The sequence below is a fragment of the Coenobita brevimanus genome, chromosome 41, assembly GCF_032717465.1.
Source record: "Coenobita brevimanus isolate Jiangsu-jjx chromosome 41, ASM3271746v2, whole genome shotgun sequence".
Lineage (NCBI taxonomy): Eukaryota > Metazoa > Arthropoda > Malacostraca > Decapoda > Coenobitidae > Coenobita > Coenobita brevimanus.
In genome coordinates, this window is record NC_136994.1 from 14,808,868 (window position 1) to 14,826,329 (window position 17,462).

General features: G+C 42.8%; 1 protein-coding gene across 1 annotated transcript in view; it reads right to left on the minus strand.

The window, feature by feature from the left end:
- Positions 1-7,339: 7,339 nt before the first annotated feature.
- The window catches only part of Cap-D3 (Chromosome associated protein D3), a 52,858-nt gene continuing 42,735 nt past the window's right edge, over positions 7,340-17,462 (minus strand). Inside the window, exons 15-17 of the mRNA XM_080270592.1 lie at positions 8,627-8,726; positions 7,683-8,461; positions 7,340-7,622 (exon numbers count right to left, since the gene is read on the minus strand). Coding sequence (XP_080126718.1) covers positions 7,476-7,622; positions 7,683-8,461; positions 8,627-8,726 — 1,026 coding nt within the window. The 3' untranslated portion in view covers positions 7,340-7,475. The remainder of the gene's footprint in view (positions 7,623-7,682; positions 8,462-8,626; positions 8,727-17,462) is intronic.

The window sequence follows — 17,462 nt, forward strand, 5'->3', positions numbered from 1 at the left end:
AATCACATTTCCACAGCCATTACTTGTGACTTTCAGTTGAGCCAGTTTCACCTCATATGTTAACATGGGCACTGACACACCATGAAGTTGTCTTTCAGCTTCCTTACCCAGTCTCTCTTTCCTCCTCCTCCTCCTCTTAATCATCATCTGGACCTCCTTTCTCACCCTAGGGTAGGGCGAGGAGTAGCAACATCCAGACAGCCCAAGTTTGCCCAGTTCAGTGGGCTAAGCTTCCATTCACTCATCATTCAAGCCCCCGTAATCCTGGCTGTAGCTGATATGCCAAAAATTTTCACCACATTCTGTAGCTTCACATAAATGTATCTGGTAAGTCAGTCTTCTTCCTACATTACAAAATATCAGTGGATGATTTGTATTGTAGCAGTAGTTCCAACCTCAGGCTCATCTGAGATGTGAACCCAGTAGACTGGTGGCTGAAGTCCTTATCCTGTAATCCACTTCCCTCCTTTCTGAGGATAGGGAGGGATGAAATGTTACTGTAGAGTATTAAGGGAAAATTGAGGTGAAGGCAGAGATTTCTTATTTTCCATGTTGAATTAACCCATACCGCTCTGGGAAAAGAAAAAAAATTATATCCCTCTATGCTGGATGATTTTGGATTTTTTTTTTCCCTGGCTAAATGGGCTTTATACAGCAATATGAGATCGCTGGCACTAATAAAAGTAATCACTAAAGCCAGATAGTTGATTGAATCGAGTCAGGTTGATGCCACTCTACGTCTGAAATCTTCGAGCTTACTGAGAGAGCAGAGCATCTATGAGCCTGTGAAGACTCACTCATCTCGTGCGCTCCTAAATCAGTGTTGTAAGCATAATGGAGAAATGTCTGAAGTTAGCAAGATATGATATTGCCTTCCATTTTACTTTGGTTGCTTGCAATGACTTCTCAGTGTTGCAGGACGTAGATCCGCGTCACCGGCATTTGTGAAGGGGATGTGCTGTAGGTCTACGTCACTAGCGTGGTACAGGTTAAGGAACACATATGGCAGTCAGATGTATATATATTTTTTCATCAAGTATAATTACTTAATGAAATGTAAATTATTTGTTAATAAAAATGTTTATAAAGGTTATATGTATATTTTAGTTTAGAAAATAAGTGTAAAAATGATTAATGGTAATCACATTTTATTGTTGGGGGATTCCTAGGGGTTAAGGCATCAGTGATGATGATGGTGATGATGATGATGATGACTAGATGATTTTACTCTACTTGGGCAGGGCCTTTGTTAGTGAAGGTGTTTTTGAAGGTTTTATCTAACCTGTCGAGTTTGAAGTCTAAGATAAAACTGGATAATGAGAAAAAATTATTGACATCCTTAGTCGGAAGAAGCCCCAGGATATCCATGTGACCCATTGCAATGACTGATTTATTCCAAAATGAATACTTATAAATACTTATCAGATAAATATTTAAATGTGCAAATTATACCCTATTTCCAGTGTGCAGTAGCAAATTGTTCTGTCCATTACTCTTCCGTAATTAGACATTTTGATGCCCCGGGTTCAGTTTTACAGATGACAACTGTGGTTAATTGTAGGGGACTGAACTTTAGTGATACTGTACTTGGTTGTTAAATCCTCCTCTTGACCTTTGCCAGCTGAGGATGGGGTGGTGTGGGATCCAGAAACAAAGGAAGAGAAAGCAGCATGCCCAGTGATGTAAATTATTGTAATTCATATATCATTCAGGCCCTGGATGTGTGGCTCCATCTTTCAGGCTGAACAGCCTACACATGTTCAGATTTTCCTATTTTTTTTTGCAGATGCATATTTCATGCATATGCAATGAACAGCTAGTCCATCAACAATCAAGTTAATAAAGGGGTGCCAAGCCCTTGTCATTTGTGCTTCAGAACAGAACTCATTCAACCAGTTCTGTTACCTGTCATTTTCATAGTTTCATCAACTTCCATAAATCACTTTTGACACTCAGCAACTTATCCATCCATCATCCAATCCTACGTTGCCCCATGAGGAACGTAGGAGCCCGGAGCTAGGCAAGTTGGTCCTGACATTTAAGATGAAAGTGCCCAGCCTCACTCATCCCTTAGTGGCATTACGTGAGCAATAAACCCCAACCATAAACTAATAAATTGATCTCAGCAGATGGTAGGGATGAGCAAGCACATATACAACTGTATTTTTCTGTATGACTGAGATGGGCAGCACTGTTACCAGTATGGAATGCAAAATAAACAAGTGATGAAGAATTAGGGAGTTAAGATGATCAAGCAGTTAATGCAAAAATTTTAAAGCAATTACTACTTCAGCAGTCCTTAATATCACAAAAAAAATCATCTTAACTATAGGTGTACTTTTTGTTGTTGTTGCTTAACTCTGGTCTTAGTGAGTAGACGTGTTGACCACAAGTAAGCAACTGCTGGGTGGGGTCATCCTATAAGTACAGTACATACAGTGTGTAGGGAACTGGTGCCCCATTGTGACAGCTAACCTCTCCCTAGAGTTGGATCAGGGTCCTTCCCCATGGTGAGGTGCAGGGAAATATGAGGACGTTTGGTTCCTGGTTGGATGCTGCAGTTGCAGAGCTGATTTATTCCACCCAGGGTAAACAGTACCTCCATGTGTGGGCTTTTGTGTACTATAGATAGGTAGACAATTGACTGTCAAGCAAGCAGTAAATTATACTCAAATTACCATAAACCATTAGTCTCTGAGACATCAAGAAATGGAAACATATTTTAACTAGAATATTTCCTTTATTCATTTACAAAATAATGTATTTCAAATTTTAAACAATTTATAAAAGTTGCAGTTCTTATTACAGGGGATGCTTATATTTTTAAGATTTTATGAATGCACTAAAAAAAATAAGAAAAAATAAAAATATACATTAACAGACCTAAGGTGAGTGATGCAGATCAGTTATGGTAATGCGAGAAACAGGATGATAAAAATGAAGATGAAGACAGTAAGAATGAAGACATGATTCCTGGCTAACCTATTATTATCTACATTAGTATAAATGGAACTAACCTAGTGTATAGCTGAAACCAATAATCGATATCCCCTCCCCCCCAAGTCAATGTAAATTACGGGTCGTTGAATAGTCCGCTCAGATAAGGGAGGGAGAGTGATTATTGTTTTCATCTACATCACTAGCCCTTCTACTTGGCCGTGCACTATTCCATTTCTATGTATAGCATGTCCTTATTATAAAATGCCTGTTTTATGTTCTATATTGCTCCTCAGTCCCCAGTAAATCCTTGAAAAATTGTTGACTACCATTCCACTGTTACCTATAATGTTTTTTTGCCACTCCCTTCAGTTTACAGTACCAGTTACATGGACCAAGTTGTGATATTTAGTAACACATCCCCGGCATGAGGACAGCCTGTATGATACCTACAGTTGACCCTCAATTGTGCAGAACCCAAAACAACGAACTTTGAATTTAATTGACACCATCCGTAGGTCCATTTACTCCTATGGACCAACGGATGATATGGCAACAGTGTACGCTGCTTTGCAATGCATTCACTAGGTAGGTGGCCATTAGCGCACCGCCTGTTGCTTTGTCTACCTCATCAATACCAGTGCGACAGTCATCGTGTCACCACGCCTCCTAAAACTGAAAAATGAAAAAGAGTGAACCTTAGTGTAGCTCAGACATTTGAGCTAATTCGCAAGCTCGAAAATGGTTCTTCAGTGGCACATGTATGTGAGGAGCACGAAGAGTAAATTAAAATGAGTGACACAGGGGCTCGAGCTGTTTTCTAAAAGACCTACGCTCTCAGGGAAAATTTTAGTCCCAGATACATCTCAGGTGATTAACATTTGATTTGCAATTTAGTTTTCTTATAGACGTACGCTCTCAGGGAAAATAATTTTAGTACCAGTTACATCTCAGGTGATTAACATATGATTTTCAATTTAAAAAAAATAGAGAACAAACAAAATATACCAGTACTTACTTGACGATATTACTGAAGGCTGCCTGAATGCCCCCGACAGTGTGCTTACTGCCAATCCCACTGACTGGATATGATGTCAGCACACCAAAACAAACTCTAATGTATACAATTTAAAACCATATAGAGCACTGGAAGCCTAAATGAACATGCTGAAATCTAACTGGGGAGCTTTGCCCCGCCAGACCTCCTAATAATTATAACCTACCTAACAACATGCAAGTTAAAATGTGCATTAAGTAAAACTTGTGCCCTAATACTATCATGCGTTAAGAGCATTCGTTACTCATGGCACAATCATCAAATGATCATGTGATGGCAAGGGTAGGTGCAATCACAGAGCAAATCTTTATATACATCACACAGGACACATTCAATAAAATAATGATACAGGTTAGTAAAATAGCGCTCAGCAATTAAATTAAATCACTTCATATTCCGTAAAATAAAAGATGTGTGTAGTATTACCTACGATAATGGAACATCCTATTTAGGAACATTTTTAAAACACTTATAAAAATACTACAGTGGAATCTCCTTAATCGTATACTTCTAAACAGAGGATTCATAACACGCGACATCATGCAACTTGCAATATATTTCACGGAAATTATACATAATTCATGACTGCAATCTCAAAAGTGAAGATTTTCCTATGCCTCCTGTAATACATGCCACCATTACCTCACGTCTGAGTGTCTAGCCAGCTGTTAATTACTAAACCAATCATATTCAAGCATAGCACTTACTCTAAGTCAATCAAAGCACTTACCTCCCACACCAGGCATGAATCGTACATAAGCGTGGGACCCGGCGCCTGCCCAGCTCAGTCCATTATCTCCTCTCTGTTGACAGCGTGTGGTGTACGAGAGGATTTCTTCCACCCCACTCCCCATGCTTCCTCCACCTGCCCATTATTACCATGGCTGATCATAACCCTCCTACGCCTACAGCTTCTTTGAAGAAGGGGAAGATGTCAATGTTATTTTGCACCCAAAAGTTTGATGTAACAAGGAGGATTGAAGGCATTGAGAAGTCAAAGGTGCCCACCATTACGGAATCAACAAGGAAGATCTCCCCAACTGGCTGTGTTGTTTACCAACCACTGCTCCAACTGGATGCATCAGTGTATCACGCATTCAAAATCCTCATTTATAGCTTTCAGAGGTATGCTTACAAAAATGCCCAGTACCAGTAGCTGTGGTAATCCAGGCATAATAAGTAACCTGTGAATGACTCATTTCAATTGAAAATGCGGAAAGGCCCCACGATTCCACCTATATAATGACAAACTCGCAATCTCAAGTAATTTTGGTACATATGCAACGCACATAGTTAACTGCTGAATTGTGACTGCAAGAAGTGAGTGGAAAAAGCAAAATACTGTACAGTATCCTGTACCTATATTTTGGGGTAATGAAGGAAGCAGGCAGGTCGTCATCAACAGTGTTTACTGACGATCTCTCCAACTGACCGCATTGTTCACCAACCACTGCTCCGACTGGATGCTCATTGTATCGCGCATTCTAAATCCTTATTTACAGCTTTCAGAGGTATGTTTATAAAAATGCCCAGTAGGTGTGGTACTCCTGGAGTAATAAGTAACCTGTGAAAGACTCATTTCACTAGAAAATATGGAAAGGCTGTGCCTGTTTGGTAAGGAATTAAGCTCAATGAATTGATGACTCTTACGATGACACGGAGGCAGCTGAGGGCAATGATGACACTGCATCCGATGCTTCCACACTAGACTTTGAGGGGATTCTGAGGGAGGCTGATAAGAAGGAAGCGGTACAGAGGTAACAGCACAGTCGCCTTATGCTGAGAGGCTGTAGCCCACCTCAAGCCTCCTCCCTCCCCTGTCCATTCAAGCAATGTCGTCAGTCAGTCAGGTAAAAATCTTACAATATAGTTCATTTCCATGAAATATGCTAAACTAATTTCTTTACCAGGTTGTTAGTGTCTGCTGGAGACCAGTTTGATGTAGGTTTGGGGGTAACGGGGGCAACTTTTCCAAGATGACAGTTTCATAAATAATTTCCCCCATAAGCTTAGTTATTTCTAACTAGTGGAATTTGCAAATGACAATGTGTGTCTGGTCTCCTAAGACCGTTATTTAGGAGCGTTCACTGTATATATGCTGACCTATAAAAACTAGCGATGGATCCTGTCAACACTTCATTCCAGTATGATATTTGGAAATACCGTGTCACAGAGTGGGTGCCATTTTTGTTAGTGTACGTACATATTTTACAGGAACGGACTGGTCTTCCCCCCCATTAGTTCATAAAATTGAGGGTCAACTGTATACAGTATAATGTTTGGTCCGCTTACCATGACACTGGCTCATATTCTCTCCAGTTACAGCCTTCACATTTTGTATTTTTTAATTCTTGCTACCTTAGTGCTGGATGCCTTTACACTGTGGCCCCGATATAACTAGGTGATAAGCTTTCTGGTTATACACATGTCCCTCAGTGACCTCATTGCCCCCTGAAAAAAGGATGGTGAGCTGCAGAAGGAAGGCAATATCCACCTGCAGTCCACCAGGTTCATATTTCAAATGAATCTGGGGCTACAGTTACTATGAAATTGGGTCACTGATTTTCACTGGTTAGGGCCTTCACTCTGTTGACAAGTTGTGTTTAACTTATTCTTGCTACCTCCGGAGATTTTATTCAGCCTGAGACTACCTCTTGCAGTGAAGAGGCTAATGAATGTTATATCTAACTTCTCCAGTTTGAAGGCTCTCTACAAAGCTGAACACAATTGTATGGAGATAACAAGAATATAAAATGTCATCAGACTGAAGTGACTGAGGAGGCTCCCTTGCACCTCATCCCTATCAGCTTATTTTTGCATTGGATCCGTTAATATTTTGCATGTTATTCATGTAATCTGACAGTGTCAGGAAGACACTTATACCCAAAAATAATCAGCTGTAATATGCCAAATAAATCATCTGCTGATGTATTTATTAGTTTACTCTTGCCATTCCAGACAACTTCATTCAACTTAAGGAATGGCTTTTGTACTGGAGTTACTGAAGGCTGCATATAATTCCTCCAGTCTGAAAAGTCTTTCTCCACACATGAATAAAATCACTGGCGGTAGGAATGATCTATCTATCTATATACCTAGGCTGCTTCCCACAATGATACAAGAGAAAATATGTCACCAGATGTAAATGGTTATGGAAGAGGTGCTAGAAAGCTCCTAAGGTGAAGAACATATGACCCCTAAGGTTCATTCCAGTTTAGATTTACACTCGACCACAATTCACACCCTTCCACACAGGCCCATACTCCCTCACACTAACTGTTACCACCTATAACTATAGTACATTCCAAATATTACACATGATGGAATTAGACCGAAGGGGTATAGTTCATTCAAAATAGGAATGACATAATGGAGTCAGACTGAGGGAGTATGGGCAGGTGCAAAAGTGTGTGAGCTGAGGCTGAGTGTAATTCCAATCTCAAATAGATCGTAGCTTCATCCACACCAAGCAGGAGTTACTTCATTTCTTGCTCTTGCTTCTTTTTTGTTTGGGTTTGCGTGAGGCTGCTGGATCTGTCTGAGTTTTGGTAGGGTCAGGACTCAGAGAGGTCATGTCTCGCGTCCGCTTCATTTTGCTGCTTGAGGCTGGGGCTTTAGCTGTCTTCTTCTTCTTTTCAAGGGGAAGTTTGGTACTGCTGGAGCTTGCTGTTGTTGAAGTTGTGGAAACATCACTTTCGGAAGCATCGCTCTCAGATATGGATACCGCCTCGCTCTCCGTTGTTTCCGAGTAGGACTCAAACAGTCCTCCAGAGCTGCGTCGTCCTGTACTTTTCTTTTCTTTACTAACTTTCTGGAGTTCTGAGTTCAAATTCCTGGTGGTCTTGCGAATTCGGCTGAAGTCTGATTCCTTGGCATACGCTTCCGGACTCTTGAGGTGGAGGAGAAGCTTCTGTTGGCCCTCTGAGCCATGAGAATCCATTCTGGAGAATGTAGTGGAGTCTAAGTTAATTGCACTCAGCTCTTGTGTTTCATTGATGAAAGTTATGTTGCTGATGACACCTTGTTCACCATGTGGGGTACTGATAGCCCTCAGGAGCTCTTCTCTGGTCTTCTGTCTGTGTGGGGTGTGTGTTTGCTTTTGTTGTGCAAGTGGTGACTGCTGGCTGCACACTGGACGTGGATCAATGTGTGTGTCGTCCTTATCTCCTGCCGCTGGCTCACTCTGACGCTTCCTAGACTCAGTATCATCACTGTCATCTTTATTTTCCTCTGCTGACTCAGTGGCAACATTCCTAAAATCAGCAATGCTAACTCTCCGTTGATTGGCTTTGGTAAGAGCTTGTCTGCGTGGACTCTCTCCAGCTACAGACATCCTTCTAGCTATTGAGGCAGCCTTGCTCAAGCGTAGGAGCTGGTTCTTTGACATGCCAGGGGTGATAGTCTGTGGTGCTGATATGCAAAAGGGTGATGCCTTGGCCTTATCAGACTCAGGGGCCTTTGATCTCTCTGGTAATGATGGAGATGAACCCACAGCAGTGTTTCCATTCTCATCATCCTTATTCTGGTTACTACGATTTCCACTGACACTGTCCTTATCTGTTTCTGCTCTTTTCTCTCCTTCATTCCTTTCATCTCCTTCATTCCTCTTCTCTCCTTGGCCTTGTCCTCCCTCCTCCTCTTCCTCTTCTTCCCACTGCTCCTGGTCAAACCGCCTCAGGTCAAACTCTATTTCCTTGGCCAGCTGTTTATCCCCAGCCAGAATCTCCTTCACCTGGGGATGGAAGGAGAGCATATGACCAAAATTGCATCTCGGCACTATTAAATTACCTTTTTATCCCTTAGATTCTGCTGATGTATTTCTGAAACTTATTGCTATTTCCAAGCAAATTTATTCACGTATGAAAAAGCCTCTCATAATACTGTACAGGGATTAATGAAGGCTGTATCTAACTCTTCCACTTTATATATATATATATATATATATATATATATATATAAAAGCCTCTGAAATAGAACAAATCAATGGAGTGAAGAAGTTCCTTTGACAGTCAGAGTTTCTCTTGAATGGACAAAATCATCTGGTGTTAGCCCAAATAAAATTCTATGGAGTACCAATAGTAGCGAGGGTTACCTGAGTGTTTTTGAAGCCTCTGGCTGCTATCATTTCCCTATGCTCAAAACATCCAGTTTTAACCTAAGTAAAAGATTCAAGTACACCAGTTGCATTGAAAGTTAAATACTGGATAACCATTCAAGCTGGAAGAAAGGAAGACAACTCCAAGCTGTGACTGGACAAGTCTTTACCAGTCTTATGGGGGGGGGGGGGGAATTGTATTACCAACCTCCTTACTATAGTTCATTTACTTTAACTTGACATGGATGCCTTACTCCTTACAGCTCAGCTGATGGCCATGTGTAATTAGACTGGTGGATTGATCTGACTACGATACTAACCATGGAGACTCATTCCTACCTCAGAAATATAGCTCACCAAATTTCATGTAACCATAACCTATTACTGAGGTGAAAGTGGCCCAGTTTCATCAAATGAAAACAAACTGACTACAGGGGTTCCAGAATGTTAAAATGCTTTGCTTCATCTTGTAATGACATCTCCTACACTCCATGCTAAGAAATTTTTACTTTTTACAACTGTTAAGTAACTTAGATTTCCTCCTTCTTTTACAGGCCTATCTATCTATTTACTTCAAATAAACAAGCCAATAAAATATTTATGTATTGTACAGTGGTGAGAATATTATTAAATAATTAATCAAGTTGCACACAGAACAGAAATTTCAGGCTTCACCCACCATATAAAAGATGCATAGAGGTACTTAATTAATTAAGCCTGGAGTTACCAGTATTATTTAATGATAATATGTAGCTTCAGACTATTTTGCTTGCTTCAAAGTTGTGTTTGTGTCAGTTAAGGAGGCTTTGTAGCATCTCTTTCTTAGTGATATAATATCTAAATAACACAGTGTTCTCTTGTAAGCTATTAATGCCCTGATATTAATGACAAAGTTTCGTATTGTGTCATATCGTTTATAAAGGCTCCAACATGCTTGCATGCATCGGCCTTGGTCACATAATGATAACTTTTCATGCTGCTCAATCTCTGGCAGTCTCCTAATTCAGTCCCTCGTCCCTGGGGTCAAACTCTATGACCTCGTCTCAGGTCTTTTTCGGTTTGCCTCTTCCAACCATACCCAATGTTCACAGTTCCCTCTTTCTGCACCCAACTGTCATCCCCCATCCTCTCCACATGCCCAAGCCATATCAATCTACTCCTCCTCATCACAGTTCCAGTACACTCCAGTCCCACACTTCCTCTCAACTCTTCAACTGTAAACCTAGCCCACCCCAGGCCTCCCATTCAAGGACACACTACACATCCATCTAATCACTGTCATTTCTGTATGTTTGAGCCTACGAATATCCTCTTCCTTTACTAACCTGGTCTCACTACCATACAGTATTACACTCCTAACACATGCTGCATATAAAGATCCCTCAGCATGGAGGGAGAGCCCTCTCAATGTCAGGGGAAGCAGTAGCTCCCTGAACTTCTTCCAACCACTCCTTACCCTAGCCACAGAGCTAGCTCTAGCCCCACCTCCAGTATATAATAAGTCCCCCTAATAACAAAACTCTTACACACACACACTTGAAGTCAAGAAAGAGAGAGAGAGAGAGAGAGAGAATTACAAGAGTGTTTAGAATGAAATTAGTTCCAATGATTGAAATCCTTAATGTACTAGAGTCACAAATGAATGAAACAATTATTGTAGTGGAGTAATGGGAAGGTGACCACAAGCATACATGATGTCACTGCCATTACAGCAGACTGGCAATAACTGGAGCAACTGCAGTGGGACTGGCAAGGTGATCCAGTAAGTGACAACATGAGTGAGACTCGTCACAACAGATGTGACAATCCAGCCTCACACTTGTGCTGATGGTGAAAATTTTACAAGTGTCAAGTCAATATGTAACCTTTACATGCCTTATTCAATGTCTGAGCTGAGTACTTTCACCATTTTGTGGTGGATGAATGATGTTTGGTGTGTGGTCGTGCCACAACTCTGATCCGTAGCGTCAATTATGATGCTGCTCAGCTTAAGGTTCTTGGTAGGTTTCTGGTTAATCACACATCTGAATACTCTCATTAATTACTTCAAAGTATTGTGGTAGGTGGGGGGTGCTCACCATCCACACACTCGATGTAGTGTTGCTCTTGGGTGTCTGCCCTTTCCTCTCCTCCATCCTTCTTTCTTTACTTCCTCTTCTGTTTTTCTTTTCTTCGTTCTTTCCTCATCCTTCTGCCTACAGGTGACTTTACACTCCCTCTTTTGTCTTTCTTTCCTTCATTCTTTCCTCTTCCTTCTGCCTGTGCGTGACTCTACACTGAGTGACAAGCCAAATGATTTCCTGTACACCAGGAAACCATTTACTATGCTGGGTGGTAACCATACAACCAAATTTTGGCGCCTTGTGGTTTAGTGGGTAATTACGGCACTCCACTCAGACTGAGCCGGTGGAGGTTTATATCCAAGGGATGGTTGGGGTTTACTGCTCACATAATGCCACTCAGGGATGAGTGAGGCTGGTCACTCTCATCTTATGTCAGGACCAACTTGCATAGCCCCAGGCTCCTACGCTCCTCATGAGGAAACATAAGATTGGATGATGGATGGATGGATGAAAAATGCTGGTTTCCTCATTCGTTTTTAAAGGCTCCAACATGCTTGCATGTGTCGGCCTTGGTCACCTAATGGCGGCTCTCCATGCTGCACGATCCATTGCAGCCTCCCTGTTCAGTCCCTTAACCCTAAGGTCACACTTAATGACCTCGTCCCATGTCTTTCTCGGTCTACCCCTCATAACCCCACCCCCAATATTAACACTTCTCACCTTCCTCACCCAACTATCATCCCCCATCCTCTCCACATGTCCAAACCACCTCAATCTACCTCTCCTCATCACAACACCAATACACTCCAGTCCCATCCTACCTCTCAACTCTTCCATTGTAAACCCAGCCCCTCCAGGCCTTGGACGCAGGGACGCACTGCACATCCACCTAATCATTGTCATTTCTGTACGTCTGAGCCGGCGAATGTCTTCCTCCTTCACTGCCCAGGTCTCACTGCCATACAGCATTACACTCTAACACACGCTGCATACAAAGACCCCTTAGCACGTAGGAGAGCCCCCTCAATGTCAGGAGAGGCAAGAGCTCCCTGAACTTCTTCCAACCACTTCTCACCCTAGCCACAGAGCTAGCTCCAGCCCCACCTCCAGCACACAACATGTCTCCTAAATAACAAAACTCTTCCACACACTCAAGAGATTCACCAGCAAGTTCAATTCTTTCACGTCTGACGATCTCCACCTGCTCACCCCGGCACGCCGTACACATAAAATCAGCATTATCTCGCAGTCTACCTCTGATACCACTACATCTCTTATGCACCCATTTATCACACACACCGCACAAGATGGAATTACTTCCCACGCCCTTGTGGCAAACTGCACATGGCCACTCTCCCTGCCTTTGACAGTACCGCCACCAACCCTAGATATCATCACTTTTGTTTTATCTGCATTTACCCTTAAACCCTTTTGCCCCATACCATCTCTCCACTTCCTAAACCTTTCCTCCGCCTCCCTTTCATTCTCTGCAATCAACACCAAATCATCAGCATACAACAACTCCCACGGGGGAGTCCGTTTCTAAAGTCACGTGAAAGGGCTTCAAGTACCATGATAAACAACATGGGACTCAAGACTGACCCCTGATGCACACCAACATTCACGGAAAACTCATCACTCAAATCTCCATTCACTCTCACCTGGGTGTGAGCACCCACATACATGGCCATAACCACCTAACCAGCCACTCCTCCAAGCCAAGCTTTCTCATTGCCCACTTCACCACCTCTCTAGGGACTCTGTCAAAGGCCTTTTCCAAATCAACAAAAACAAAATAAAGATCCCTTCTCCTACCAATATATTTTTCCTGAAGCTGTCGAACAATGAATATGGCATCAGTGGTCCCCCTACCTGGCATAAACCCAAACTGCATCTCATCAATATTCACTCTTTCTCTAATCATACCTTCTAAAACTCTCTCCATTACCTTCATTATCTGATCTAAAAGCTTTATACCTCTATAATTCCCTCTTTCCAGGGCATCACCCTTCCCTTTATACACATTTACAATTACACTCTTCAGCCAATCATCTGGGACAACACACTCATAAATAATCCTATTTATCAGGTCAGTGACTAAACTCACCCCTATATCGCCTGAGGCCTTCAACATTTCGGCAGTCAACCCAGACACACCTGCTGCCTTCCCCACCCTCATCCTGCCTATTGCCTCACTCACAGTAGCAGTATCAATCAAAGGCCAAGGGCCAGACACTGGATCTGCTGGCTCCAAACCTTCCCTGTCCCAGTCAAACTCCTCATTCAACAACCGGTTATAATGCTCTCTCCATGCATCTTTAATATCCTCACTGTTCACCACTACCTTTCCTTCATCATTCTTCACACACTGCTCACCTATGATATCCCGATTATCCCTCTTCACCTGACCTGCCACCCTAAATATATTTTCCTTTCCCCATGATTTAGGTTATCAAGTAATTGTCTCTGTGACTCAGACTTTGCCCTGTATACCTCTCTCCTAGCCCTACGCTTGGCAGCCAAATATTCCTCTTTGCTACCACCCTTCTTCCATTCCCGGAAAAGCCTTCTTTTCTCCTTAATTGCAGCTTCTACACCCTCATCCCACCACCAAGTTACTTTATGTCTTGGTGGTCCTCTTGTCCAGCCGCATGTTACATCAGTAACTCTCAAGAAATTGTTCTTGAGGGCTCTGTACTGTTCATTAACGCCTCTGTCTACAGCTCCCTGTTCAGCCACCACTCTCCTCAACTCGCTATAGAAGGCATCCCTTACTACTTGGTTTTTCAGCTTCCATATTTTCCTCCTAGGTACATAAGTCCTCTTTTTCATCATTTGTTCTTTAAGCACCATATCACAAATCAATAGTTTGTGCTGCTGCACACCGTCCTCACTTCCTATAACTTTAACATCCCTCACTAACCTCCTATCGGCCCTCCTAACCAGAAAATAATCTATCTGACTGCTATTTCCCCCAGACTCATACGTAATTAACCTACTGTCTCTTTTCCTAAAATATGTGTTGCACACAATCATGTCCGTTGCCTCCCCAAACTCGAGTATCCTTTCCCCTTCTGCATTCCTTAGACCATATGCACATCCCCCATGCACTCCTTCATAACCTTGGGCTGCTTCACCTACATGACCATTTAAGTCCCCTCCCAAAATCACTATCTCATCATCCCGCATACCACCCACTACACGTATTAAATCATCCCAAAATCTATCTTTCTCTGATTCATCCAATCCTGCCTGTGGAGCATATGCCGATATAATCACAGCTATCTTTCTTCCCAACAGAATTTTCACAACCAATATCCTATAAACTTACTCTCAAAACATTCATAACATATTCCACCCATTTCTCCGCAACCATCACACCAACACCTCCATATCCGTCTGTCCTCCCCTGCCAAAACAACTTATAGCAAGAGTCCTTCCCAACAATCTTTCTGGCTGATCCACCCCTGTACCGGACTTCCTGCAAACACGCCACGTCCACCCACCTCCTACTGAATGCCTCAACGACTTCCCCTGCTCTTCCCCTCAAACTTCCCACATTCCATGAACCCACCCTCATCCCCATGGGTGATTTACTGTCCTCAGGCTTGCTTTGAAACCTTTTTGTTTTGTCATCTTCAGTATTAATCAATGGGGACAGACACAGCACAGGTCCCACTCACCGCACAGTCCCAGGTCCAGGCAATGGATCTGGGACCCCTAGCCCACCAGCTTACCAGTGGCTGTGGTAGTGGCCTCGGGGCACCCTGCCAGGACAGCTGCAGGGACACCCTCCAAGCGTGTCTTGGCACTGCAACTATCCCGCCATTATACACCCACTGATAGGGCAGCCTCCTGGGACGCTACTCCCAGGTTCGGGCCCCTCTCTATTGGGCGGAAGCGGCAGCCTGGGAACCGCAATGCCCTGTACCCTCTAGCACAGGCCCGAGCCCCATCTCGCCCTGGACCCATGATCTATGCCGGCGGAACCCCCGCCACGCCTCCCCCCAGAAGTCCGCCACTAGGTAGAGGGGGCAAAGTTTTCTGGCCGCATGCCCTTGCTGGCGCCAACCCCTGTAGCGTAGTAGGATATGTTGTGTGAAATGTAAAGTGCATGTGGTGTAGTGCATAGATAGTTAGAGGAAATGTTTGGGAGAGTATGCTGGTCTACTCTCCATGTTACTGTCACACTGAAAAGGTCAGCAAAGGGGGATGGTTAGATAGCTAGTGAAACAGGAGCTCCAGCTCTCCCTATCACCACCATTCCCATTCCCCTCGGGAGTACTACCCTGTTCGGCCCGTGTCTAGGATAGGTAAAGTTAATCATTAATATCTTTGTTGCACTGAATATTATGTCCAACATGGGAGGCCACCATTGCACCATTTTGTCGCTCTGGTTTCCCTTATTCCTAATGGCAATTATAACTTTAAATATACATCTGAGACACAGTTACCATACATCAAACTCCCTCATTTTCACAAAATACAGTATAATAAAAAGTTCCATAATCTCTGGCAGTTGCTCAATACTGTATGGTATTTACTAAATGTAATATCTTCTACTGTCATGGTTGGGTTTCTTTCTCCTTTTTTTTTTCTTTTTTTTTTTAGTTTTTTTTACATTACAGTAGGGTTGTGCCGATAGTATTATTGTATTTTGCTTAGCACTTTCACATATAGCAACAGGATAGAAACTATCTCATAGTGAGACATGCTGCACAGATAGTGACAGGCTGCTTGAGAATGGAGGGCTGGCAGGCTGACTTGCCAGTGTCTGGATCCTGGCAACGTTGACACTGAACGCAAAGCAATCGTCACTTGTCGCAGGATGCCACTGTATCCCACTGTTGATGTTTTTTTAGTACAGGTCTCCCTCGTTTTACGACTGGTATGCGTTCCTAGAAAGGCAATCGTAAACCGAAATACAGTATCGAAAAGCGAAATTAAGGTTTAATGGGATAAATAGGGATGCGTTCCTGGACTCGTGTATAAGGAACCCAAGACCCATACAAGTGATCTAATATGTAATAATAATGATGATGTTTTATGTATTGTAAAGTCATGCTTGTCTCCCCAGCTTTCTTAATGTTGACAGCATGCTGTATAACAGTCAATACAGTCGACTGTGCAAGACTCATGGAACGAGCGATGGAGTTTGCCCCCTCACCTGCTTCGTGCTGCTTCACAACATTAAGCTTAGACTCCAGGGTTAAGGACGTACTTGCTTTCTTTGGCTTCATATCACCAGCACCAGATGTTGCAGGGCGTTTACAAGACATCACGGTGGTGGCACTAGGGGTGCAAAATATGAAGAACAGGAGAAATAGTAATACCATGGGCAGTGATGTACACAGATGCACAGAGGTTGTATGCTGAACAAGCACGCGGGTGAGACTGGCAAAAGCGCGGGAAACTGTGTGGGTGGGGTGGGTATGCCACGCATCTCTCGGCTGATCTGCCTGTGAGTGCAGGATTTGCACATGCCCAATCGTAAATGCGAGGGAGCTCAATCGTAAAATGAACACTTGGTACTAAAGAAGGAGGATCGTAAATGCGAAATATCGTAAAATGATACAACGTAAAACGAGGGAGACCTGTACTCTGGTGCTAATTTGATTTATTTAGGTAAGAATTTGTCCCACAGATAGCGACATTAGTATCAGACTGTTAGTGTCACTATCTGCACAGCCCTACTGCAATTTGGTATGGAACTGCAATGTACTGGTGTTGTGATGAGGAGAGGTAGATTAAGATGATTTGGGCATGTGGAGAGGATGGGGAATGACAAGTGGGCACAGAAAGTGCAAAGTGTTAGCGCTGGGGGTAGGGTTCCGAAAGGAAGACTGAAAAAGACCTGGGAAGAGGTCACAGAGTGTGACCTCAGGGATAAGGGCCTGAATAGGGAGGCTGCCAGAGATCAAGTAGCATGGAGCGCCACCATTAGGTGACCAAGGCTGACACATGCAAGCATGTTGGAGTCCTTATAAACAAAACAAAACGATATTCAGGAAGTGGTTAATGAGGTGTTTAACTGAAAACAAGACCAAGTGCCAACATACAGTAATAAAAAGGCTGGTTGTGGTTGGAACTGAAGTAAAACTCTGGGCAATACTTTCAATCACGCAACACTCAGCCTTTCTAAAGTTCAAATTATTCTGAAGTTTGAATACACTTCAAGCCTAAGGAATCTGTATTTGAGAAGGTTGACTGTACTGTACTGAAGCCATATTGTTACAATGTATATTCTAAAATACCTGGATTTTACATGGAATGGCAGAAATTCAGTTTCATTTCTGTTACTTAAGTAAGA